Raw genomic sequence first — 25,098 nt, forward strand, 5'->3', positions numbered from 1 at the left:
TTTTAGATAATGATTCAATTAAATTGTAATTTTTCATAATAGTAAAATGACTTTATTAACATGGAAACGCGGGAATATATATAAGACAATTTGAAATCGTGACAAAGTAGAAGAAATAACAATAATTGTGTATGCATATAACTAACTTTTTTCTGGGCCTTGCAAGCCTATTTTACAAATTAGCCCAGCACAGCCCTCTTATAGGAGTATGTTTTATTGCATCACCCGACGAATAATGGGAGTTGCAAATTCCACGTAGATAAAACATAATTTTGTTTTGTTTATTTATTTATTTCCGCTCTCAGATCTAGCGTAGCATCAAAACCCCCCTTAATCATATTTGCCAAATTCAATTCAATCTTATCAAATTTCCCCCTAACAATTTTCTCGCCGAAGTCCGAAATCTAGGTGAAGGGGAGAGAGGGAAATACAGATATTGGCGCGTAAATCTCAATGCCGATGTGGAGCTCGGTGGCCAATTTGAAAGAAAGCCTGAGTAAAATCGCACTGGATGTCCACGATGACGACGACGATGAAGAGCTGTCTATGTACACTTCTCCGCCGCGCAACGCTAGTTCAGGTTCGGAGCGGAGAGTTTCGCGTAATTCCAGTGCACCGACGCATTCGCCAATCATCAATGGATTTGATTCCCCGCCTAACCACGAGGTATCTGTGATTTATTAGTTTGATCTCACTTTGGATTTGTTTTCGTATGTGTGTCTGTGCTTGTGGTGAGGGCTTATTTGTAATCTACTTCTCAATTTCATCTCTAAGGATATTTCTCAATCACCTTAAGTTACTGATGCTTGCACCGTGTAGAAACAGCTTGAACGGATTGTTTTTTGTTTATTGAATAGAAATGCATATACTAGTGCCATTTAGACTTTTATGGTCTATGCAGCGTTGCTGTCTAACGTAGTCAGTTTATGGAAAGAGCATTTTATATTATTCTGAACATATTTCTGTTATCTTGAAAGTTGCAAGGAATGTGCTCATTGGTCTTGATCAAATGATACAAGTCATTTATTTAACCACGGTGGAGTTCTTTTTTCCTTTTCTGCTTCTAGGTTTTGAACAATTGTTTGCCTAATAATTGTCCACTATTTTATCAGATCGAGCTGTACAAAACAAAAATTAAGAAGCTTCAGGAATCTGAGTCTGAAATAAAGGCTCTATCAGTTAATTATGCGGCTTTATTAAAGGAAAAGGAGGTACAGTGATCTTCTGCTATCATTACCTCTATCTTGTAGTACTAATTTATACTAGTATTTCTCTAACTATGTATTGTTGAGAGCTGTTTTGAGCTCAATCTAGCGAGGTCTGATTTTATGTGCTATTGCTGTCAAAGTTTGATGGTTGAATTGTAGTTTTATTCAACGTCAATAGTAAGAGCGAGTTGTTGCTAGTTTTCACTTGCAAGCTAACATACATAATAAATCAAGGTTTTATGCAAGTGAATCAGTTATGGAATTTTTTGTGGATATGCCCTGGGCTCTCACGTTTGATTGATTCTCATACAGTTTGTTGATTTTATTCTTTGCAGGATCAGATTTTGAGATTGATGGAAGAAAATGGCTCACTAAAACAGAATCTCCTTAGTACAAATGCTGCTCATGGTGCACCTAAAACTATTCTTAAGGTGGTTAGGCTAGTTGAAACTGGTCATATTTCAGTTTTATGACTTCCAGGGCATAATATTTGGTCTAATTAGATGCGGTGGTTCTTTTATGTCTTTTTCTGTCGAGCAACTATTTATGGTCTCATTCAAATAGTTTTGGATTCTGCTTCTCTTAAGAAATAATCCATTAGTTTTGGAGACAAAACTAACTCTGTAAGTCTGTATGGTAACGTTGGCATTCTGAAAGTTGTTTTGGATTGTATATGTAGTTAGCTATAGGAGTTGAGTGATGACTGATGTGAAAGTCCTAGATAATGTGATCACAACTTAAATTGTGTTAATGTCCATTCAACTTCTTTAGGAGCAATTTCAGCTATTTGTTATCTGATTGTAACTTTAAATCCTCAGGGTAATGGTGATATGTCTCCTAATCGCTTTAGTAAATCTGCAACAAAAAACCGTGGTGCTGGAAGCACACTGTCAAATGGTGTTGCGACAAAGCATGATGGATTAAGCAATGGGACAACTTCAACCAATTCACGGGTAGGAGAACAATTCTTTTTCCCAGTGCTTGGCATTTGTTTGTTTTCTGACTCTCAGTTTTACACTCTATGTTAGGAATTGGTAACAATCTACGAACATGCTTTTAAAGTAATAAAAACTCTTGCTGCTGTTCATTCTTGTGGCTTTTGTGATTGGAAGTCTCTCGTTGTTTCTAGAAGTGTTGAATTGAAATTTGCTGCTCTTCATCATAACAGCAAATGAATGCTTTTCTAATGCCTTGTAGGAACTCTCAGATGCTATGGAAGAAAAAATTAGATCCTTCACTATGATGCAAGCAACTCATGAATCTCAAATGAAACAAATGATGGTTGAACTTGATAAAGAACGTCGCAAGCTGGAAAGTGTCCAGCTAAGTTTACAAGGTACACATCTACTACTTGATCTTGTTTCAGAGTAACACATCTTTGAATATTTGACTGACTCTTTTCTTTTATGTCTAGAGGAGCAGAGGTTGAACGGATCATTTCAGCATGACTTGAGCTCGTTAAAAGATGAAAAAGATAAAGTGAGTATTTGTAGTTGCCTTTTTTACTATTCCATTATCAGTATGGCTGGGCCCCAAGCTCACTTAAAATAGTTTGCAATGTTAATACATTTGAAGTTATTTGCATGCTCTTCGTCATTTCATAGACCATGTGACATATCTTTTTTTTCAAATTTGTCAAAAAGTACTGTGTGATCATTGTTGCTTTTGTGCGGGTTTGATATGTACTGAAAAATGAAACCTCTTATGACTAGTCCTATATTACTTGTTTCTACCTTATAGATGGTAATCTTACCCACTTCTACTCCCCCCCCCCAATATATTTCAGATGTTGAAAGAGATGAACAGAACACAAGACGAGTTAAATCAGAAGATCTCAGAGATAGGAAGGTTGCAAATGGAGTTACAGAGAAGTGATAGAAGAGAACCAAACAACAATTTGGAGAAGTTGAAAAATATAATTGCTTCTTTGGAGGAAGAGAACAGAAACATTAAGGTCTTTGTCTTCCTATGCTTTCTTCCTTTCAATAATTGTTTTGCATGCTTCATGTTTGTTTTCGGTTGTCTTTGTGTTTGTGTGTTGTTTGGTTTAGTTATGTATGTGAACGCATTCACAAGCATATTCATACAGACGTTGGACCTTACCAATTTTTCATGGTAGAAAGAAAAAGAAGAATGTGAGGCTGCGTTGAATGCAAATCATTCTTCTCCAGTTCGCGGCGACAAACCTGGTGGCCTGCATCTTTCGAATAACCATGCAAGTGGCATGAATGAGGTATACATTTAACCATTCTATTGTCTGATGAGCATCCCTTTTTTGTATGTGATTAGTTGCCCCCCTTCCTAAACTCAATTAACTTTCATCCAAATAAATCTTACTTTTGAGCATATTTCCATTCCTTCCAGTTTTACTAATGCATATTTAGTTCAATATTTATGCAATATGGCTTTACATGGATATCCATGTATCCATATAAACTGTACAAGTTGCAGTGCTTTAGTCTAATCAATAGTGTCTTTGCAGGGATTGTTAGAGAAGGAGGAAATGCGGAAGTCTTTGCATAAACTAGAAAATGACCTTAAGGAAGCACGTATGCAAAAGGACAAAGCCTTGCAAGAATTAAATCGTCTCAAGCAACATTTGTTGGACAAGGTTCGACTCATCTTCAACTTCTCTATAGGCTAACCATCATAAACTATGATAATCAGTACCACTAAGGGAATAGTTACTACTCCCTCCGTCCACGATTAAGAGTCCCATTTCTAAATGGCACGGGTTTTAAGAAATGTTAAGAAAAGTGGGTGGAAGAAAGTTAGTGGAATAGGGTCCCACTTGTATATATTATTTTTAAATGATATGTGAGTGGAATGAGTTAGTGGAATGTGGGGTCTCTTTACCATTTATGGTAATTATGAACCGGGACTCTTATTCATGGACGGACCAAAATGGAAAAATGGGACTCTTATTCGTGGACGGAGGGAGTATGTTATAAAAATTGTCTGCTAAAATCTCTCGACTTAAATAACTCGCAGGAATACGAAGAATCAGAGAAAATGGATGAGGACAGTAAGATTATTGAGGAACTGCGAGGAATCATTGACCAACAAAAGGTTCAAATATCATGTTTGGAGAATGCTCTTAAGCAGGCAATCTCAAGACAAGAAGAAGTAAAACTGTCCAATAATAGTGAACACGCGAAGGCTAAAGAAGTTATAGATGATCTTAAAAGAAAATTGAGCAACTGTTACAGCACAATAGATGCCAAGAATATGGAAGTTCTTAATCTGCAAACTGCTCTTGGGCAGTACTATGCTGAAATTGAGGCTAAGGTAGGCTCTTTTTCATTAGTGATAGAATATGAGCAACGGGGAAAGCATACACAATTTGTATTTAATGGATATCTTTTTTCCAGGAACGTCTTGCCGAAGAGTTGTCAGTCACAAAAGAGGAATCAGCTAGGCTTATCAAGCAGCTACAGGTTTGATTTCTTAGCTTTATTGCAATATTAATAATGTTGTTTGAAACTCATTTTCTGGAATGCTCCGAGTCATAAAGAAATGTTTGTGTATTAGTTGTTTCTGGATATATAATTCAAGGTGCATCTTGTAAATTCTTTTTCTTTCCATTGATATGATTCCAGGAAGCACACCAACTAGCAGAAGCATCAAAGAGGGAAAACGAGGAACTTTTGGGAAAGCTTTCACGAGCTGATATTGTGGTTGCGGAAGGAAAGAACAGAGTTAAGAAACTTGAGGAAGATAATGAAAAACTCCGTAGAGCACTTGAGCAAAGCATGACAAGATTAAACAGGATGTCTGTGGACTCTGATTTTCTTGTTGACAGGTCAGACTCCCGTTCCTGTAGGATGCTTACATCAACCCTATATTTTTTGCTCTATTACTGGAAAGCTAGCCTTCAAGAGTGGTAATAATACAACTGTTGGTCTCATCTGCAGGCGCATTGTGATCAAATTACTTGTGACATACTTCCAGAGAAACCACAGTAAAGAGGTGCGTCTGTCTATGCCTGGACTTCCAAAACATTAAGTGACTCATTGAGAGCTAAGTAAAGATGTCCCAGTGATGGCTTCAAAATTCCCTCCAGAATTCCCTGTTTAATGATGTACTCTACTATATTTCATGGTAAGAGAGAATTAAACTGCTGTCCTATAAACGTTAATGTACATTTGATTTATCTTCTCCAGGTTCTCGATCTAATGTGTCGCATGCTGGGATTTTCTGACGAAGAAAAACAAAGAATTGGTGTTGCTCAGCTAGGGCCTGGCAAAGGTGTAGTTCGAGGTGTATTAGGCCTTCCAGGTCGGCTTGTTGGGGGCATCCTGGGTGGCGGTGCCCCTGAAGCTCACTCAGCTATGGCATCTGATGACCAGGTAATTGTTGTCCACTGCGTTTACACCATCCTCTCTCTGTCTCTCATGCCCGTACACGTATACATGCACATGACGTGCATAACATGATCATTTGCACACATAATTTGTGATTTCATACCATTATGTGTGTGTTTGATATACGAACATAGACAGTTCCAAGTGTCAATCTCTGATAGTATTTTTTTCTGATTGCTGGAAAATCTCTCTTCCAGTCATTTGCAGATTTGTGGGTGGACTTTCTTCTCACCGAGACGGAAAGGGAAAAGAGGGAGGCTGCCAATAATTCAAATCCAGATCAAAACTCTACAGGAACCACATCCCCTTATGTCAAAACATTACCTCATGGAAACTTCTTGCGACGCGAACCTTCAGATTCAGAGTTTTCAACGGTTCCTCTCACCTCATCAGAAAGCAGTTTGCAAGGTTCATCAAGACTTCCACCAAAATACTGATTATTTATGTAAGTACTAACTGTAAATACACAATTTTTCCACCTGTGATATGCCTCCTAAATGTTCTTTCGATTCTTTGTCAAATTTGTTAAAACTGAGAGAAGCAGCAGCCCTTGGGAGCGTGTATGTAGGGGGGCACTTGTAATACCTGTATGAAGAAATCTACACATTTAAAATGTCTGGTTCACATGATGGCACTGCTCTAGCTCGACTTGTTAAAGAATATTACAAATTGCGTGAATTGTATATATAAACGCTATACAGAAACTATAACACATCATTTTTCATTTATTGGATTTTACGGTTGTAATCATGAGTGTTTGTTTATGGTTTTGGGATGGAGGTTAATAAACGGAGTTTCTTTGTCATCTCAATGAGAAATCCATTTTGACGAAAGGATCAATAAATTTAATGGTGTTTAGGGTTTAAATTTTCTTTTGGGTAACATTAGTCACTTAGTTTTCATGCTCTCATCTGGAAAAGGCCTATCAAACGCTAAGGCGTATTAACAGTAACTGTGAATCCTTGTCACATCCATTTAAAATAGAACTGAAGAATGCGAAGTTAGACTGAAACCCTTAACCACTAGCAAAAACGTATATACTTCAGTATCACGGTTAGGAGTTATGAATCTCCCTATGCTCGTTTCTTGTCTAGTGCTCCCTTGGGTATCTTGCTCAAGATTTTGTGGTCGAAGACTGCATACTGCTTTCGGATCTCATGCATTGCTTTCTCAGTATACGGCTCAATCTTATCACCATACTTCTCGTACAAAACAGGCACGGTGTGCAGCAACACAAATACTATGAATAATAAGAGAAAACAAGACAAGTCAAGCCAAGGACTCAGGATGACATAATCTGTTTTGAGGTAAATAAAGGTGCAAGGATTCTTACTTATATAAGACAATGTCAAGAAGCTGCAGCAGCTGCCCACGATCGAAAGAAACCAAAGACCAAATACAATCTGATAATGAATTCGGGCCTCAATGTCAAATATTGGATGAACAAGTAACCAAGCAATCATGTAAACAGGGGAAACAAGGACATAAATGTGGAAAACACAAATAACTCAAATCACTAGTACTGCAAATGAAACTACTCACCATTGAGAATATTGAAACTTAAACAAGGATTCTTTAAAAGCTAACTAAATTAAAATCTAAAATTAATCACTAGCCAACTCAAACAAGGTTTCATTGTAAAAAAATTGCAATTAAGTTTCACTACTTTCCATCAGCATTATTCATATCCATAGTAAGACTAGCATGCATGCCGGGAAAGAGAACACCTCAGGGTTTGATCACCAGAAAAAATGGTAAGGGTCAAAACATGAGAAAGTTATGTCGCTGTAGGAGTTGAAGATTCATAAAAAGAGAGAGGCCCAAAATCATACCCCAAGGAATTTCTTAAGATCCCTGCCAGATGCAATATATCTCAGCACTGCAAATGCATGATTGATCTCAGAGCAAAGAGCTGAAGCAATTTCTACAAACGGCTCCTGGGGGAGGCGAACTTCTGGAATATGGGGCGGCCACCTGCAGACACATAACAAAATAGGTTCATACAACCGGAACATGACACTTTCAGAGTATGGGTTAACAAGGAAACTGCATGAGCTCACTTGTTGAGTAAAACTGAAGCATTGGACCATAAGAACGAAAGAGACAGCATGAGGATTGCAATGTGACAGACCAGAGTGAGCAAATGGTATTCAAGTAACTCGAAAAACACCCAGACTACCGTTGCTACACCAAGCAGCAAGGCAGATATTTTCTTGTTCCTCCACAAGAACACATCAGCAGCTATAGAATAAATCACCATAAATTTGTCAGGTTTTATAAAAACACTAATCAAATTTTTATTGTAGTAATACCATTTTAGCTAAAGAATTACACCAGCATGAAAGGTCAAAAAATCACTCGAAAGCATTACATAAGTAGCAAGCTAAACGATGAACCTAAATTATTCTACACAGCTCTCAAAAGGAAATTTTCTAAAAATCAATCCAATCTCCATTACTTTGTACCAGAAATGTATCAGAACACAGCTCGTCAAACAGGCATGGTGAAAGGAAAATCACTAACAGAATTGCAAACGTAGACAGGTTTTTAAGCTTGATTTCAATTACAGCTCAATTTTTTCCACAAACTCTAAATTGCTAATTGCGAACTCTCACAACCAAACACAGCACCTTCGCTCAAGTACAGCTCAATTTTTCATCAAACAATCGCCGAAAACATTAAACAAATCCAGAAATTCAGAGGAAATAAACTAGAACAGAAAAGGAAAGCAGATAGGGATACAAAGAGTGAGATCGTGAGACGTACGCTTGCCTCCACCAAAAACCTTGTGAACCGGCTTTTCAGGGCGGAACGCTTGATAAGTCTTCTCCTTGACCGCAGATTCCGTTGCTCCTTTGTCATCCTCTTGCTCAGAGTCAGACGACGACGAAGAAGAACTTGTGTGCACGTCCCCTTCCCCGTCGGCGTCGGCGTCTCCGTCTCCATGAATCTTATCGGAGATTCTATCAGTCAACGACTCCGTTCTAGGATCTGATATCTCCTCCTGCTCCGCCATCGCTGATTGGAGGCGCCGATACAAAATTCGAAATTCCGAATATAGAAAGTCCGAAGAGAAGAATGCTTCTTTGCAGCTAAGTAAAGATAGCAAATGGTAAAGCAGTAATGAGGGAATGATTACCGAGTATGGTTTTATCGTACACACGGGAACCCGAGCCTCGCGTGAGAGAAAAAGAAAAAGTAAGTGAAAAATAGTGTTAGTGGAATAAGAGCATCTCCAATAGCGGCTAGCCCACCGGCTAGCCGATTCGCGTCGCTAGCCGGTCGGTTAGCCGAACTATTGGAACCGGCCAGCGGCATTTCGGCGAACAAACTGCACGCCGATTTCCAGGCGCTGGCCGATGCGCTGGCCGCCATTGTGGCGTGCCGATTGGCGAGCAATCGGCCATAGCCCATATTTTATTTTTTATTTTTGAAAATTTTTGAAAAACTATATATACGCGATTTTAGTTTCATTTTCATTTGCACTACTTGTTTTAACGGGTTTTCTCTCTCTCTAAATTTTTGTACAAGAGCAACATCGAGCGATGAGTAACGCGGGTGGTAGCAGTGGTGGTAGTAGTGGTAGTGGTGGGGATACTAAGGATTACGAACGGCGGATGAACGAGGCTATAGAGGCCTACATGAACCGCGAGATAGAGCGGTACATGCGAAGGGTCGAACAGCAGGCGGTACCTCGCCCTCCTCCCGCTGTCCACCGCCGAGCAGTGATTGATCGGGATCACGTAGCTGCACATCAGCAGCTATATGATGATACTTCTCAGAGAACCCGCGGTTTCCCGCAAACATGTTCAGGCGGCGTTTTAGAATGCGCATGGAGTTGTTTATGCGTATCGTTGACGCTTTGGAGCGTCGATATCTGTATTTCCGCTTCAGGCACGATGCGGCTGGTAGACCCGGCCACACCCCTATTCAAAAGTGCACGGCGGCAATCAGGCAATTGGCCTACGGAGGCGCGGCAGACATGTGGGATGAGTACCTCCACATCGGTGAGTCGACAGTCCTGGAATGTCTGATGTATTTCTGTCAGGGCGTGATTGCAATTTTCCGTGATTAGTACCTTCGAAGCCCTACCCCCCAAGATTGTCAGAATCTGATGCAGATGCACGGGGAGCAGCATGGGTTCCCCGGGATGTTAGGCAGCATAGATTGTATGCATTGGGAGTGGAAGAACTGTCCAACTGCCTGGAAGGTGACATACACGACCGGCTACAAGAGAAAGAATCCCACGATGATCCTCGAGGACGTAGCTAATTACCGGCTGGCATGCGTATTTTGGGGTAGCCGGGTCGAACAACGACCTCAACGTCCTCAACTCGTCGCCCCTCTTCAACGAGCAGTGTCATGGGCATCGATGGGCAGCAATCAAGGGTCCAACGCGTTTGTGGGGTGTTGGCTGCATTGCCGATATAATGTACGCCTGCATTATCTTGCACAACATGATCGTCGAAGACGAAGGCGTACAACTGACTAATTAGGCCAATACGATGAAGCCGGTCCAAGCCACGGAATGGCCACCCCTAACGTACGACGTGGGGTACCTCACGATGAAGCCAGCCGCCTCCAGGCACATGCCGACATGCGCCAAGTGAATGCTCATATTCAACTCCAAAAGGATATAATTGAAGAGTTGTGGGCACGGAAGACTGCACGGCGATAGTTTTTTTCTTTATTATGTAATTTTTTTTAAATGAATGTACTTTTTTTTATATGAAATTAATGAATTTTCCCGTATATGTCTCGTAAATTTAATTCCATAAATGTAGTTGTTTTTTAATTATTTTTATTGCGGCTAGCCTGTGGCTGGCCTTAGGCTAGCCTATTTGATTAAAATGATGATGTGACAGGTGCATTTTTAGTGCTGATAACGTGGCAGGGAGAGAGAGTGGCTAGCCTATGGCTGGCCTATTGCCATTGGAGATGCTCTAATGTGTATGGTTATTATTTGTTGAAAACTTTCCGTAAATAAATGTGTTCTATTTTTTGTGGACGGCCAAAAATGATAATTGTGCTTTATTTATTTTTTTGGACGGAGGGAGTATTTCCTCTATCTACTATTCCCTCCGTCCCGCGTTAGGAGTCCCGGTTGAGTCGGACACATGTTTTAAGAAAAAGTATTTGAATACGTAATAAATAAATATTGTAGTGGAGGTTGGGACTCACTTTTAATTGATTGTATAATAAATAAATATTGTGGTGGATAGTTGTAGTGGATGTTGGGACCCACTTTTAACACTTTTTTATTAGTTGTAGTGGATGTTGGGATCCACTTTTAACACTTTTAACACTTTGTAGGCATTTTTTTATTAATTTATCCCAATCGGGACTCCTAAAGCGGGACGCCCGAAATTGATCAACCGGGACTCCTAAAGCGGGACGGAGGGAGTGCTAATTTGGGATAAAATTTCCATTTTTCATCTAAATTTATTAAACTTATATAGTAAGTAGTAATTAAATTGTTAACCAAATTATTTAAATTGATATAACTAGATATATTAAGAAAAAATTGTGGCTGTGTAGATATTGAATGGTCAATCGATCATTAACCAAGCTGATTAGACGGTTATCGATTAAGAAATTATTCCTAATTGAAATCGAATTGAGTAGTCAATCAGCTAGTCTTCAATTAAAACTGTCAAACTGATTGTTTAGTCAGTCGATCAAAAACTATCATAATAAGTTTTTCAAACAAATTTCAGTTCATGCTATTTGTGTAAGAATACAAAGTTCGTCGTTGTGAGGGGGTGCTGTGTTGTTGAGAAATATATTTTGTAATATTTTATTGTTTCACCACAAAATAATTACTCCCTCAGTCCCGGTCCCAGATAATTCGACCCAGTATTCCATTTCGAGTCGTCCCACATAATTTGTCCCATTTCATTTTTACCATTTTTGGTAGTGGACCTCATATTCCACTAACTCATTCCTACCCATATTTTATTATAAAACTAATACTTTAAAAGTAAGACCCACATCCCACCAACTTTTTCAACTCACTTTCTATTAGATTTCTTAAAACCCGTGCCGGGTCAAAGTGTCCCAAATTATTTGGGACGGAGGGAGTACAAAGTAACGTACTATACTAGTAGAATGTCGCGGGTTTGGAAATTTAGATGGATAAGGAGTTACTTTTAACTCTATTCAAATAAATGAATTTTTGCAATTGTGATCTCATTTAAGTTAAAATGAATAAAATGGAATTCATTCATGTAATTCGAAAAACTTTGTTGATGAGAGTTTCACAATTTAATTAATGTACGATGTGAGGTTCTTTGATATAATCGAGCAGTTATTGGTTATAAAATAACTGAAATTTTTCTAAAACACTAATAAGAAGAAAATCAAGATAAAAAATTTCGGTTATTGATTAAAGTATAATTTTCTGCAAAGGTTGGTTTATTTGTTCCTTGTAAAGATGTATGAAATTCAATTTGAAGGTAACTTTTATCCATACTCTTTTATTGATTGTGCCTTGGTGTTGTTTTGGAAAATTCATTAAAAACCCACATATATGTGCTAATTAAGCACTCAAATGAGATGCAATTAGAAGTTGTATTTGTTCGACTAAGTGAACAATATAGAGAGTGGCGTCGCCTCTCCGCTATCAAGAGAGGGAAATGGTAGTTCTCCTGATCGCGCGATTGGAGCTGAGTCGAGTAGATGGGGTATATGCATGGAGGCAGCGATGGCAGCAGTCCTATTGATTGTTGTTGTTGGCCGAGATGGGAGGGGAAGCGACAATAGTGGCACGGACAAGTGTTGTTCAACGATAAAGAGGGAGAAAGACGAGAGATGCAACACAAGAGCGATAAGGAGTTGAAACTACGTTATTTCCTACTTTACCAATTTACTACCTAGCAACGACATTTTTAACATATACGACATTCTCATAATCTTATTAATTATCTATATCATTTATATGAATATACATGAGACCCATTATCCAAAGTTTTGTGATTTTAGCATTAATATTGGCATTAGAACAAGTCAAAATATAGTATACTAATGTTTTCAGCGTGGAATCACAATTTACTAAAGATGGTAAGTTAAGCAAATTGGAATCAATAAATGCATTGAAATAAAGTTGAAATTACATGGTATAGAGAGATAATTAGAATAGTTAAATGATAGTAGTAGTATATTAGAGAGGCAAGTTATTAGCAGAAGTGAGGGAATGAAACTGTTTAAGAAGAGGAGTTAGAGAGTGCATGAGCTTCTCAGATGGATGGTTGTGAGTTCCCTCGTAGGTTGTCATCACAATGCTGCTGTCTTTGCTTAGCCTCTCTACTTGTTTCTTCACATTGCACGTGTGATGTGTGCACCGGTAATAGCTTCTACACACACACCATCAAAACAATTTTCAATAAGAATATCAAATAGTTATGACATGATGCATACTCTCCGCAATTGACTTCCTCTAATATTTTTGCATTTCCCTTTACAATAATATTGTTCATATACTACTATCAGTTGGTATGTATACATGAAAAAATTACATTATAACAACATTAGTTAAACATGCATACATACGTAGTGATTGCTCTCTAGACGGCATGGGGTGCGGGGAAGGCCAAAGGTGGGAGGATATTTTGGCAAAGTCCGTTTGCAAAAAGTTTATACCTCTCAAGTTTTCTTTCACCATTTGGTAGGCCATTCGAAATAGAAGAAGTGGTTGGGCTTAAACAGAAGCATGACGTCTATCAAGAGTGCAATCAAATGGATGGCTAGGGAGAATATATAGGGGTTCAACAGTTGTACAGAAGGCGAATTTGGTGAACTTCACTTGGAAGGCTAGAAATGCCCTCATTTTTTATGGCAAGGCGTTGGACGTGCAGAGACTTATATTCCAAGTGAAGAATGAGGAGGATTATCATATTACGTTGGAGTCATCTACTAGTACTCTTTTATCTTTATCTTCTTGGGGATTTTTATCCTATTGGGTTTTTTTTACCAAGAGGTTCTAATGAGGCGCGACCTCATATTACATGAGATTCTGTGAATGGCTTCACTTGTTTGATTGAAGACTATCAGCAGCCTGACGATGAGCACATCTTCAAGTGTAGTTTTTCACTATATCTAATGTACTTTAATTGAGGCTTTGTAGCATACCCTTGGGGTGGGGATGCCCAAGTTCATTTATGTTTATCATATCGACTGTTTAGCTTGACTTGATATTCGGGTATGCCCGGAATAAAGTTGCACACCATCCGCCTTGTTAATAGAGGAACTTCTTTTTGGCACGGAGATTAAGAATAGTGTGTTAAGTGGATGGTGAATAAAGTATAAGAGTTAGAGAGAAATACCTTTTGCCAAAAATAAGAATGACTCAATTATATTAGAATTTCCTAAAATAAAATAATGACTTAGTTAATATGGAACGCAGGGACTATCATTTTGGTTTGATATATTCAATTGATTTATTCATAAAAAGAGGTAGCTACGGCCAAACCCGTATAAATATGGAGTAACATTTACATCACTCCCAAAATATTAAAAATAATGTATATTCATATTAAACCATTTAAACTATACAGAATACTATTGCCCGTGATGGATTTTAATTTTGTCACGTTACCAAAAATTAGTTTAGTTTGTTCATCAACTTTGATTTCTTTTCGGTGTGGGTGAAACTAAAATTGTGAATCGTAATTCCTAATCAAAATACCAATAAGAAGATGAATTTATGTTGCATATAATCATAGTAACAAGTTGACTTCAAATGCATCATGACTTATATATGTGGTTTGTATCAATTTGAGTCTCCAATTTGATTATTTGAATAAAAATGAAATGGAAACATGAAGAAACTCACCGAGGGAAGGTGCTATTCTTGAGAGATTTTTGGCCATATTTTCTCCAGCGATAGCCATCATCAAGTATATCCTCTTGGCTCCTCGTCTGAAACGCAAACCGCTGCCCATAATTTCCTCTTTCATTTCTGCTACTACCAACCTCAATTTTAGGCACAAAATTTCCCAACAATTTCTGATCCATTTCTGGAAAAGGATTTTGAGAAAACTGAGATGGGTGTTGTTGTAACAGCGGTGGTGGGTCCATGATGGGGAGGAATCTAGCTAGAGGGAGATGGGTTTGAAGTTTATTTATTGTACTGTAATAAACTCATGAGGCCAACTAAATTCAACTAATTTCGGTTCAACTGCCATATACGTGCATGCTTCTCTCTAGGTCTAACGTTATTTACAAAGCATCAATTTCTATTATTTATGTTATGTCTGTGTGTGGAGTAATAGTTTGATATTAATCCTGTTACTACACCCTCCTCACGTGACTCGATATATACTCCATTTGATTTCCCAAATTATCATAAGAAATGTGTTTATTTATGATGTGCTTCTACTTATTCAAGTTATACTATTAGTATTGTTTTACAAGATTATACATGTATTATGAATTCGGAAGTGAATGAAATTCGACGACGTGGATGTTTTGAATGCATTTGCGTGCAAGCATCATATAATTTTATTGCAATCATTCTTATTTTTTAATGGCTCATTTAGGTGAACTATATACTAGTAGTATAAGTTATCTAGAACCCATGCAATCAGTGAAACAAATTTGTTTAACAACATGTAATGAATTATCATCTTTAACTTTTGAACTCTAATATTATTCCCAAAAACCGTGTTGTCTCAACAATAAAATAAACAGTACCTTATTCCATACACACTATTTTCGAAAATTCTTTTTCAGGCATTCAATATTCTTTGGAAGTTGGATACAATCTCAATGCATGTGCTGTAATCTGGTTTTACCCTTATTTTTCACATCAGAGGCAATTTCTGGATCCCAAGAATTACAGACATAAGTGATGAGCCTAAGGGAATTATTACAATTCTTGAAACAACTAAAATATCCTAACACCTTTAACACGGTAGAAACATATCAAACAGTTCCATCTTTTTTTTTTCCTGAAGCTGATAAAAAAGCTAGGATAGCAAAGAGTAGAAATATTATCAGCTGATGATCATCTTATTGAGGTATTCAGCATGCTGAGGAAAATACTCCAATAGCTCATTCTTTGTCACCCATAAGTAATCTTCACACTTTCCGATCTTGAGCTTGCTCGTTGCGATGAGTTGACTTTTGAAAAAGAAACGCTGCCAAATGACAAAATATAGCAATATATGACGCCTTTATGAATGGTGTCTTGGCTCTCTATATAAATCAGCTACGTGGAGTATTCAAAGTAAAACTCGAATAATATAACAAAAAAGAAAATGGCTGGAAAAGACACGGCAAGTACCTTGGAAGGTGCATCGACCTTGTCATTTTCTGCTGGCTGAATAACTGTATGGCCCATTGGAGCATTTCCAACAAAATAAGTTTTCGAAAGATCCCCCACCACAGATTCTAAAGCAGATTCCGCACACTGCAGATATTTCAGTTCCAGTGATTTTTTTAACCAAACAATTTGAAAAAACAGAAACTCCAGCCAAAGGAGAAACGTGACGAACCATAGCTATGAGGGGGAAGCTGAATTACCTTGCGTAGTGTTGGTTCAGAGTCGTAAACCTTCTCGGGAAAGTGCCACACAGATGTTCTATTAGAATCATATGAAGAACCATACAAAAGAAGATAGAGTCTTCGGTCAAGTGCTCTCTGCAGTGACCTGTATGATAATAAATATACATTTGTTACTGCACTAGCATATGCAGCGGTGCACACCATCATCTACAAAACTTATTTGACCATATATCAATCTCTGAAAAACTAGTAGAATTGGAAGACAAGCACATGAGTACGTACTACAGGGCAATATGATCTTCATTTCAGAAATAATAGAGGGGCTGGTGAAAACGAGATTCATCTGCAAGAGAACAAGGCTCGAGGATCTACTTTCAGCACTTAGAATTTGTCCAATTCGACTATGCATACAGAATCACAAGCAATCACCACCAATATTCACCAACATGATTTTTTAAGCCAAATATATACTACAGCAATGAGCATTACTTTTTATCATTGGTTTTATCTGCTTCAGTGATCCGTGGAGCCGGCGTATACTCAATATGATGATCTCCTTGTCCCCTGCATGTCATAGTCAATGTATAGATAGATTTATAGGAAAGTTAATAAAACAACTTTAACCATATAAACAGTTGCCAACAAGCATATCTCAGATCAAACTAAACAGAACAGCAAACATGAGATAGATTCTTTCATTTGATGCATCCAATGAACTGATGGAACTCGTCTTTGACTATACTCCATTAATAATCTTACGTTGAATTTACATGCTCAGACCAAAAATTGACCATCTCACAACTATACTCTATCAGCATTTTGTGCAAAGCACTTTTGTTGAGAACTCTACAGATTAAGCAAGCAACCCAAACTCTAATCCAAGACATTCAGCAAATGCTCTAAATAGTTCTTCACCACTTCTTTTAGTATGTGTAGAAGACAAATATGTCATATTACAGTGAATAAATAATGCATTTGATACAATAAAAAAATGACAACATTAGAAGATTGGTTACAAACTACAGACCTATTGAAGAACCATAGTGAAAATAGGAAACATAAATGGTATACCAGAACAACCAAAAAGAGAGTAAAGTAAAAGAGAAAATGTACCTTGCATTGGATTTCTGCAAGAACGTATCAGGATATTCTTTTCTATACTGCTGTTGCCATCGGAACCTAAATTCAAATCCAGTTCCCATACATCATCATTTATTACAATAGCATCTCAGCTAAATACTAGTAATACTGGATGCAGAATCAATATTTTGTATATGCATCCAACTGCTAGTTCTCAGAGCAATTCTATGAATTAACAACTCCAAATACTCCCTTCTTCACTCGCTAAATAAAATCCCCCTTCACTAGCCAAAATTCCTGATTCATTGCAACCTCCGGCCTCGCTAGTTAGAGCAATATGCTATTTAACAAACGACATTAAATTATAGGAATAGCTTTCCCATTTCATCTCATTGCCTACGAGATGACTAGAGCAAGCAAGTAAATCAAGCGAATAAAAAACAAAGAAATGCTTACGAGAATTCCTTAAATGCATAAACGATAGGATCGATTTTCGGTATCACAACCGGAAGCCTCTCGAACAGTACGGAAGCAACGATCTTCTCACCGCCGCTCTTGGACAGCGATGTACAGAAGCCACGCGCAGCCGTCAGAAACGGTCGAGCTAGTAACCTCGAGTACTCCACAGTTCGGTGCATTTCCTCCGATCTGAAACTGATAACACGAGCAATGATAAATCTGACCTTAAAAATGTGAGATCCTTAAAAATGCTGAATAATCTATATTGTAAATTGGATAGCACCTTCTCTTTTTATTTAAAAAAATCTGCACAATTATATTTTTAAAATTTTTAATATAGCAGCTAAATAACTGAATCCCTCGGACAACCACATTCTAGTTTTCTAAGTTGAGAAAAAAATAGCAACTATCAAATCCATAATAATCCTAGTTGTAGATAGAAATATAGAGCTAACTCCAGATTCGGAAAAGAGTTTATTCAACACATCAGCTGCTCAGCTTAATAGCATCATAGGCTCATGAGCCAATTTGATATAAGTTCGTAACCTATTTGATATCAACAATAGTTTGAGACTGAAACATGATCATCTATACATTATATAATCAAAATTGAACAAATGATTTAATGAAATTGCATTTCATTGATTATAATGTAATTTCTATACAAATTGTATCATTAAGCCATTAAGTAATCATTAAATATACAAATGCAACTTCCAATATTTGCTTTAGCAAGTATTTTGGTTGAGCTATAGGCTCATGAGCCATATCAAATGCTCCAACTTTTGACTAAATTCTCAACTTAAATATGTAGATACTCAACTCATCTACTACCTGAATTCATAACTAAACCAGTTTTGCAAGAAGCAAGGTTTTTTTTAATCCATTTGGTTCATACACAATTACACATACTTGCACCAATACTGGTGAGCGTTAGATATGTTATTCACATTGAGCTTTAGATATGCTTAGAAAACAACAAATGTTCATATCACAGAGATGAATGAAGAAGGTGGGTGCAAGAACTATTTTAGAATTCTAATTGCTATAAAGCACCAGAAATAGGAAAATTAAATGTTAGCTGAAGACGGAACTCGGCAGTGGTCCGTCGTAGAGATGGGCGCGGTGCCGGAGAGGGGCTAGCGATGAGCTCAGAGATCTGATGGGTCAGGAAGTTTGAGTGAGGGGGTTTTTGTTAGAGATATATGCATACTTAGTTATAGGGTTTATCTTTGATTAGTTTTTTAGATGTAAAATTAGTTGATATCAATCACACACCTAAAACATTTTTGGATTTTCAATGGAATAACACTGTATTTGGTGTTACTGCAAAATTTTTATGAGATAAATACTAAAAAAATTGTGTAAATTTTAAATATAGTGTAAATATTTGAAGTAAAACTATTTATTTTATGAATGTACTAAAAATGAGTTTAAATTTGGCGTAAATGATTGAAGAGGGACCGAGTCAGTGATTCAAAAAATCATAACTTAATTTTTCCATCCAAAAAAATAAAATAAATGGTTAAAACCTTCAAAAGATCTAGTGTAGATACAAGAAACTAAAATTAATACCTCCTCTTAACTAGCAACTCGTATTTCTATTTAGCATATCCATGTATATACTGGCAACCTGAAAACCTGAAATGAGTTATTTCTTTTTTTTTTAGTGAAATATAATATAAATATTATATCTTCTTTCATATTTTCTCATTTTACTTCATTTTTATATCCTCTCTACATTTACTCTCTTAAAATCATTTTCTTAAATCTCGTGTAAAGAAAACGTCTCACTTATAACGGAGAGGAGAGAGTATAGAAATGACAAATTTGGAAAAGAAAAGGAATTCTATATAAAAAATAAATTCAATGATTAGTTTTATGTTTTTTTTCATTCAAACGGAACGAAGAATTGAAATTTGCCATATTTAACTAAATCAAACCAAAATCCAACAACAAATCGAAAATAATTTATAAGTAAAATATAAATAAGAATTAAGAGGGTGAGCATGCACATAGGTGCTCGTCGGCAAGAGCAGGCGCCGTGCCGTTGGCAAGAGTAGACCCCTGCTCGCCGTTGTGCTCTTGCCAACGGCACGGTCCTGCTCGATGCATAGAGCACGGTCGTGCCAACGGCAAGAGCACGAGCAGCGACGTGACATGCTCTGATTGGCCGTTGGTTTATCATTTATTTATTTATTTTATTGAAAAAAATATGAAAATTTCAGATTTAATAAAAATATTTTTCCACTTCCCAATAAAATATATCCATTTTTCCACACTTTAATTTATTTTATTTATTATTTTTATCCCAAAATTCACACTTTCATCTATAAATACTTCCATTTCAAAAAAAAAACACTACACCAAACAACTCTCTCAACCTTAAATTTTAGGATTTTAATTATGTAAGTTTTAATTTTTAGGATTTTAATTATGTAAGTTTTATTTTTAAAAATTTTAATTATGTACTGTAATTTTTATTTTTAAAAATTTTAGTTATATAATTTTTAATTTTTTAGTAAATTGTAATAGTATTTCGAGTTAATGCATTTTAATATTGTGGAAATATTTTTAGTAATTGAAGTATTTAAATTGAATAATAGAATGATGGGACCCTTGAGCAGACTTTTGCGGAAGAGCATGGATGTGGATGTTGTGCTCTTATGAAAAAGCAGGGAGTAAAAATGGATCCGAGCCTACTTCCATGCTCTTGCCAAAGAGCATGGATGTGGATGCTCTTACTGCGGGCAACCATCTTACTCATCGATCTAATTATGTAAACCAAGTAGTCTCTATCATTTTTCATCATTATTTCAATCTAAAGGACTAATTTATGGGGTAATAAGTATTACTCCTTCGGTCCTTTCGTTCTATAACAGTAGATGCATTTTTTTTACACGAAAATTAATAAAAACGTATGTCATGTACATATTAAATAAAAAGATAATAATGTAGGAGAAATGAAAGAGTAGATATAATAAAATAAGAAAAGAGAAAGGTAAGAATGGAAAAATATGTTACTATTTTACTAAAAAAATGAAAACTCTACGGAGCATTATAGAACACCTAAAATAAAAAAATGAGTATTGTGTATGAGTCAACTTTTCTCTGTGTGTTACTTTAGACAGTTTTAGAGCTTCGCGAGCTCGGAGTATTAAAAAATTGATTAGGAGTACTATTTTTTTTATTAATATCAACAATCTATAGTTAAAGTTAAGCACTTGCATGAGTCACTTACCTTTGTTCAAAAAAATAATCCCATTCTCAGTTTAAAAAAAATAATTTCATTCGTAAATGACATGAGTTTTAGTGAAAAATTAATAAAGTAAGAGAGAGAAGAAGAAAAAATTGATAAAGTAAGATACATAGGTAGAAAAAATAGATAAAGTAGGAGAGGGAGGAGACAAAAATGGAAAAATGAAAGATAAATTTTTCATATTTAAAAATGAGGCTATTTTTTGTGGATATCCAAAATGGTAAATAGAAATATAATTAAAATAAATCAACATCATGTTGCGCTGAGTGATTGAGCCAAAAATGTGCACAACATTCAGGTGCTAAATGCCCTGCCACAACATATGAACACGACAGCGAGTGCTCAAACAGCTTCATGTTAATAAATTGATAGAATTAGAGACGAAACAGTGTAACTTGATAGAACAAACAGCTTATGTTATTGTGCTGTATCTGTCGGAAAAACATCATAGTTTAACAGGAATGTACGATGTTCACAGTTCATGTAAGGTACAATTCCAAAATCAGAGTTAAATTCATTACGACAAAAAAAAAAAAAACCTAGCACTTAATTTTGCGATAGGGATGCTAATTGTAACACAATATGTAATCAGACGAGAAAATTTATCGTGTTCTAGTTTATTCTCTTCAGAGTATGTTAAAAACTCTAAGATTTGGTATAAAAAAGAAAGGAAATTAAAAAAGAGGCTTTTTCCCTTTGAGCAGGCCTAGTAGATGATCCATAACATGGCTACCTCCATCTCTCAGACCAGAATGCATGTATTCATTTGTGATCCACAATCTGATCCCTGCTATCAAAGGAGTCGTTTCCATCACTAGCTTGAAGTTTACATACATATCTTCGTAGTAAACTGCAGCAGCAACAGGGACCTGCATTTGATCAAGCACGTCTCAACACTCTGCTCGTGTCTCATTTCTATCCTTATTAAAGCAGACGAGTCCACAAAATAGATTCAACTATCAAAAGTACAATGTAGGGAGATTTCAGACCTTGTTATTTTTCAATGTGGCAACATCGTACAAAGGAGGCCAGTCCTTTTTCTCGGCCAATAAATGAGCAGCCTCTTTCAGAGGCTTCAAGGCTTGCATTTCATCGAATATCCATGGAAATATCATCTGCAGAAACACAATAGTTACAAGTTTAATTAGTGGCAGAATGCAGAGTACATAGTGATTGAGTTCTAACATGCTATATATACTTAAATTCATATGCTCATAAGACAGGGAAGAAAGATGTTAGTAACAGGGATCCTAATGAAAAATGAAGAGTGTGGATCACTGTTCTATGTTTAAACTTTTGAATAGTGGCTAGTGAAAATACTTCTGTTTCGCACCTCTCCAGTAAACAGCACCGGACGTCCTTCTTTGATGGCCTTCATTGCATCAAACTGACTCTCATTTTCAGCTCTTATCCTGTGAGCAGACCAACTTGAAGAAGCACCCTAAACCATTCAGAATCAAATTAGATCCTAAAGGGAATTGTGCTTATTGTAACATAAAGAATGACTAAAATCCACATGTTCCCAACAAGAAACACATTTACCTGACAGTAAATGGACTCATGCATGAGAGCATATAGAGGATTACTATCAAAATCCAACCACTTCTCATACTGCAATATGAACAAATAAGTCAATATATTGGTTCGATAATAGTGCACAGACCAATATCAATGCATTTAGAACTTACTGCATTTAGAAAGACATAACTAATTCTCTTTGGGGCACCTGGAACTAAAATAGGATCCCATACTCTCTCCAACCTACAGGCAACAGTATAAAAGAAGCAATTAAGACTCCAAAGAGCACATCAAGAAGGTTTACGAACTAATACGTTGAAGGCTGACTTACATATAATGCAAACGTTCAAAACCAGTACTTGATCCTAAACCCGCCAAACCTAAAAGCTGTAATCCTCGTGGTGTTAAGATGCCACCAGATGGAAGAGGTACCTTTATGCAAACACAAGGAAAAGGGTGAAGATAAGAGGTGAAAATTTTCTGAAGGGGAAGGATAAGGTTTAGAAATTTTCTCACCCCACCACCTTCAGATTCTGCTAAATATTTTACAATTTCTTGGACAATATGTATATCTTCAGGAAACCTCTGGTAATACTTCTCATTCTGCTTCACAATCTGATCAAAACAAGCTCTGTAAACAGCATCCGCAGTGCATCCACTTCCTATTGGAGGGACTCCACCAGTTAAAAGGACTTGCCTCAGTCCTTGTGGAGCAAAACTTAGGTAAGTCACAGCACAAAAACCACCATAACTCTGCAGGGATGAAATCCATGATGAAAATTTAAAACATACACATTACAAAAGAAGATATTTGCATTACACAAAATATTCTTTTTCTCTTGGAGATATGCAGCAATATCTTTTGTAAGGGTCTTTCTGCTATCAATGATGTCACAAAGCAGCGGTGTTGCAATATGTTAGTTTTCTAGTAAATGAAGTGTGTGATAAAAAAAAATGTCTGTTTATGCATATGCATGCTATGTTGATAAGCCTATTCTAATATAAAAAAGAAGGTACTTTCTTACCTGTCCCATCACCGTCCATGGCCTAGAATCAGGGACGAGCCTTCTGCGAACAAATTCAGCATCCCTCACTATGTTGTCAGCTCGGAAATGTTTCAAGTAGTCAACCAACTTCTCAGCAGATTTAAATTGCGACATCGAAGATGTTGTTAAAGGTGTCGATAAGCCTGTTCCTCGCTGAAATTTAAACATTTTAGCCAAAAACAAGACAAACTGTATCAAGCACACACACCAGAAATGTAATGGTGCTTCAAAACATGCCTGGTCCAGTAAAACAACGCGATACTCTTCACATGCTTTGCTTATCCATCCACCAGCTTCAGCTGGTCGCATGCACTCAAAACCTGGGCCTCCTTGCAAGTACAGTAAAAAGGGGAGATCTAGTTCTTCCTTCCCAACTGCAGAATGCAATGTTCATCAGTACTGAATGGTGTGATGAAGAGAAGCATGTTAAAGATATTGCTAAATTAGTACTTCCGTATTGAAGACTCAGGTGACATCCAATAAAATAAGAGTGAATGTATAACAAAAATACAATAATTCATCTCTTGAAAAGGCTGAACTTATTTAATGTAGACATATTCATCTTGAAACACAATAAACATGTGTAACCAAAATCCTAGTCCATGACAGTTTCATGAAACCATTGAAAGAAGATAACATTTAACAGCTTTATATGTAAACCACTCCCACATTCATCATTGCTATGCACTCACAACACGTAATATATGTTATCGATCCATTCTGGAACATACTTACTTACAGGAAGTCTTCACGTTAAATTGATATTACAGAAAACATACTTACTTGAACTAGTTTTTTTTAAAGATGTTGAACTAGCACTTCTTAGAATCACTGAATGAAGTAATTGCAGTTAAGAATAAAAGAAACAGGGAAAATGTTCATGCTTCAGTTCTGACTTTTGCCAAAGAAATTTACTTTGGAGCACAATTTTGGTTGTCTTTACTTCATAATCAATTGAATTTGAGATTCAAACGGAGATTGTAAGTTTAACTCGATATTTCCAATTTCAAACTAATGATAGCCAATTCAATGTGTACCATCTCTTTTGCCTGGTGGAAGCAGAGTAACAGTAAACTGTTCAGTATATATATCCAATGCTGCTCAGAACATACAGCTGATCGCTCATTTCTTCACACATTCAAAAAAAAAAAAAAAAAGAATTGCTGCAATCCCCAAGGGGGAAGTAATCACAAACAAACATGTCAATATAAGAAAATTCAATCAACAAAGCAACAAACAACAACAACAACAACACAGCGGAGGCAGCGATATTAGAATCAGTAATTACCACCAACGACTTCGCGGACAAAGACGGAGATCTTCTGCGACGCAGGATCAGAGAGAGAGTAATCGAGAGGCACGGTGAATCTGTGGTTCCGGAGGCGGAGGTCCGGCACTGAGAACCAACCGCTCGTGATGCGTTCGCCGGCGGCGGCCATTGATGATGCGATTCCGGCGACCGGTCTTGTTGAGGAGTGGAAGTATAAAAAATTGAGCAGAGGTCGGAGTGGAGATGGCGAGAAATATGGAGAAGCAGACGGGATAATACGGAGAGAGTGGAGTGGTGGTAGCAATAATAGGGGTGCCCCGATCGCCCGCATCCTTTTTTTTTTAGCTCGAGATGACCGACGTTTGACTAAGACAGAGAGAAGGGAATTGCT

At 36.9% G+C, this 25,098-nt stretch overlaps 4 protein-coding genes across 9 annotated transcripts; 1 reads left to right on the forward strand and 3 right to left on the reverse strand.

Annotated features, from left to right (window-relative positions):
* The first annotated feature begins 316 nt into the window (after positions 1-316).
* Positions 317-6,319, forward strand: GC4 (golgin Putative 4). 3 transcript variants are annotated; one of them, XM_048104281.2, is made up of 16 exons: positions 317-666; positions 1,113-1,211; positions 1,544-1,639; positions 2,027-2,161; positions 2,406-2,544; positions 2,623-2,687; positions 2,995-3,162; positions 3,328-3,441; positions 3,691-3,819; positions 4,200-4,496; positions 4,580-4,645; positions 4,808-5,010; positions 5,123-5,177; positions 5,372-5,557; positions 5,770-6,017; positions 6,117-6,319. In XM_048104281.2, the coding sequence occupies exons 1-15, from the start codon at positions 454-456 to the stop codon at positions 6,007-6,009; spliced, it is 2,205 nt and encodes a 734-aa protein (XP_047960238.1). In that variant the 5' UTR covers positions 317-453; the 3' UTR covers positions 6,010-6,017; positions 6,117-6,319. The 3 variants fall into 3 exon arrangements, with proteins under 3 accessions (XP_047960238.1, XP_088917082.1, XP_047960237.1); XM_089060956.1 differs by having other exon boundaries at positions 5,780-6,319; XM_048104280.2 differs by having other exon boundaries at positions 318-666; positions 5,770-6,319.
* A 195-nt stretch (positions 6,320-6,514) lies between these two features.
* Positions 6,515-8,705, reverse strand: LOC125205389 (reticulon-like protein B5). Its single transcript, XM_048104283.2, has 5 exons — positions 8,339-8,705; positions 7,633-7,813; positions 7,405-7,546; positions 6,906-6,975; positions 6,515-6,812 (listed from the first exon to the last, which is right to left on the reverse strand). Exons 1-5 carry the CDS (start codon positions 8,586-8,588, stop codon positions 6,646-6,648), a joined length of 810 nt encoding a protein of 269 aa, XP_047960240.1. The 5' UTR covers positions 8,589-8,705; the 3' UTR covers positions 6,515-6,645.
* Positions 8,706-15,280: 6,575 nt separating this feature from the next.
* On the reverse strand, positions 15,281-18,838 carry LOC125207101 (uncharacterized). Of its 4 annotated transcripts, none has more exons than XM_048106312.2 (7): positions 18,709-18,838; positions 17,612-17,803; positions 17,189-17,254; positions 16,565-16,639; positions 16,094-16,220; positions 15,855-15,980; positions 15,281-15,708 (listed from the first exon to the last, which is right to left on the reverse strand). In XM_048106312.2, exons 2-7 carry the CDS (start codon positions 17,791-17,793, stop codon positions 15,565-15,567), a joined length of 720 nt encoding a protein of 239 aa, XP_047962269.1. In that variant the 5' UTR covers positions 17,794-17,803; positions 18,709-18,838; the 3' UTR covers positions 15,281-15,564. The 4 variants fall into 4 exon arrangements, with proteins under 4 accessions (XP_047962269.1, XP_047962270.1, XP_047962271.1 ...); XM_048106313.2 differs by having other exon boundaries at positions 17,612-17,809; XM_048106314.2 differs by having other exon boundaries at positions 18,671-18,810.
* A 2,430-nt stretch (positions 18,839-21,268) lies between these two features.
* On the reverse strand, positions 21,269-25,098 carry LOC125207099 (alpha/beta-Hydrolases superfamily protein). The gene is made up of 10 exons (XM_048106310.2): positions 24,726-25,098; positions 23,675-23,811; positions 23,417-23,590; positions 22,908-23,144; positions 22,723-22,823; positions 22,562-22,634; positions 22,416-22,484; positions 22,207-22,314; positions 21,863-21,988; positions 21,269-21,742 (listed from the first exon to the last, which is right to left on the reverse strand). The coding sequence occupies exons 1-10, from the start codon at positions 25,036-25,038 to the stop codon at positions 21,548-21,550; spliced, it is 1,533 nt and encodes a 510-aa protein (XP_047962267.1). The 5' UTR covers positions 25,039-25,098; the 3' UTR covers positions 21,269-21,547.

The sequence above is a fragment of the Salvia hispanica genome, chromosome 6 (assembly GCF_029641045.1).
Source record: "Salvia hispanica isolate PSC_SH4W2 chromosome 6, Shi_PSC_v1, whole genome shotgun sequence".
Classification (NCBI taxonomy): Eukaryota; Viridiplantae; Streptophyta; class Magnoliopsida; order Lamiales; family Lamiaceae; genus Salvia; species Salvia hispanica.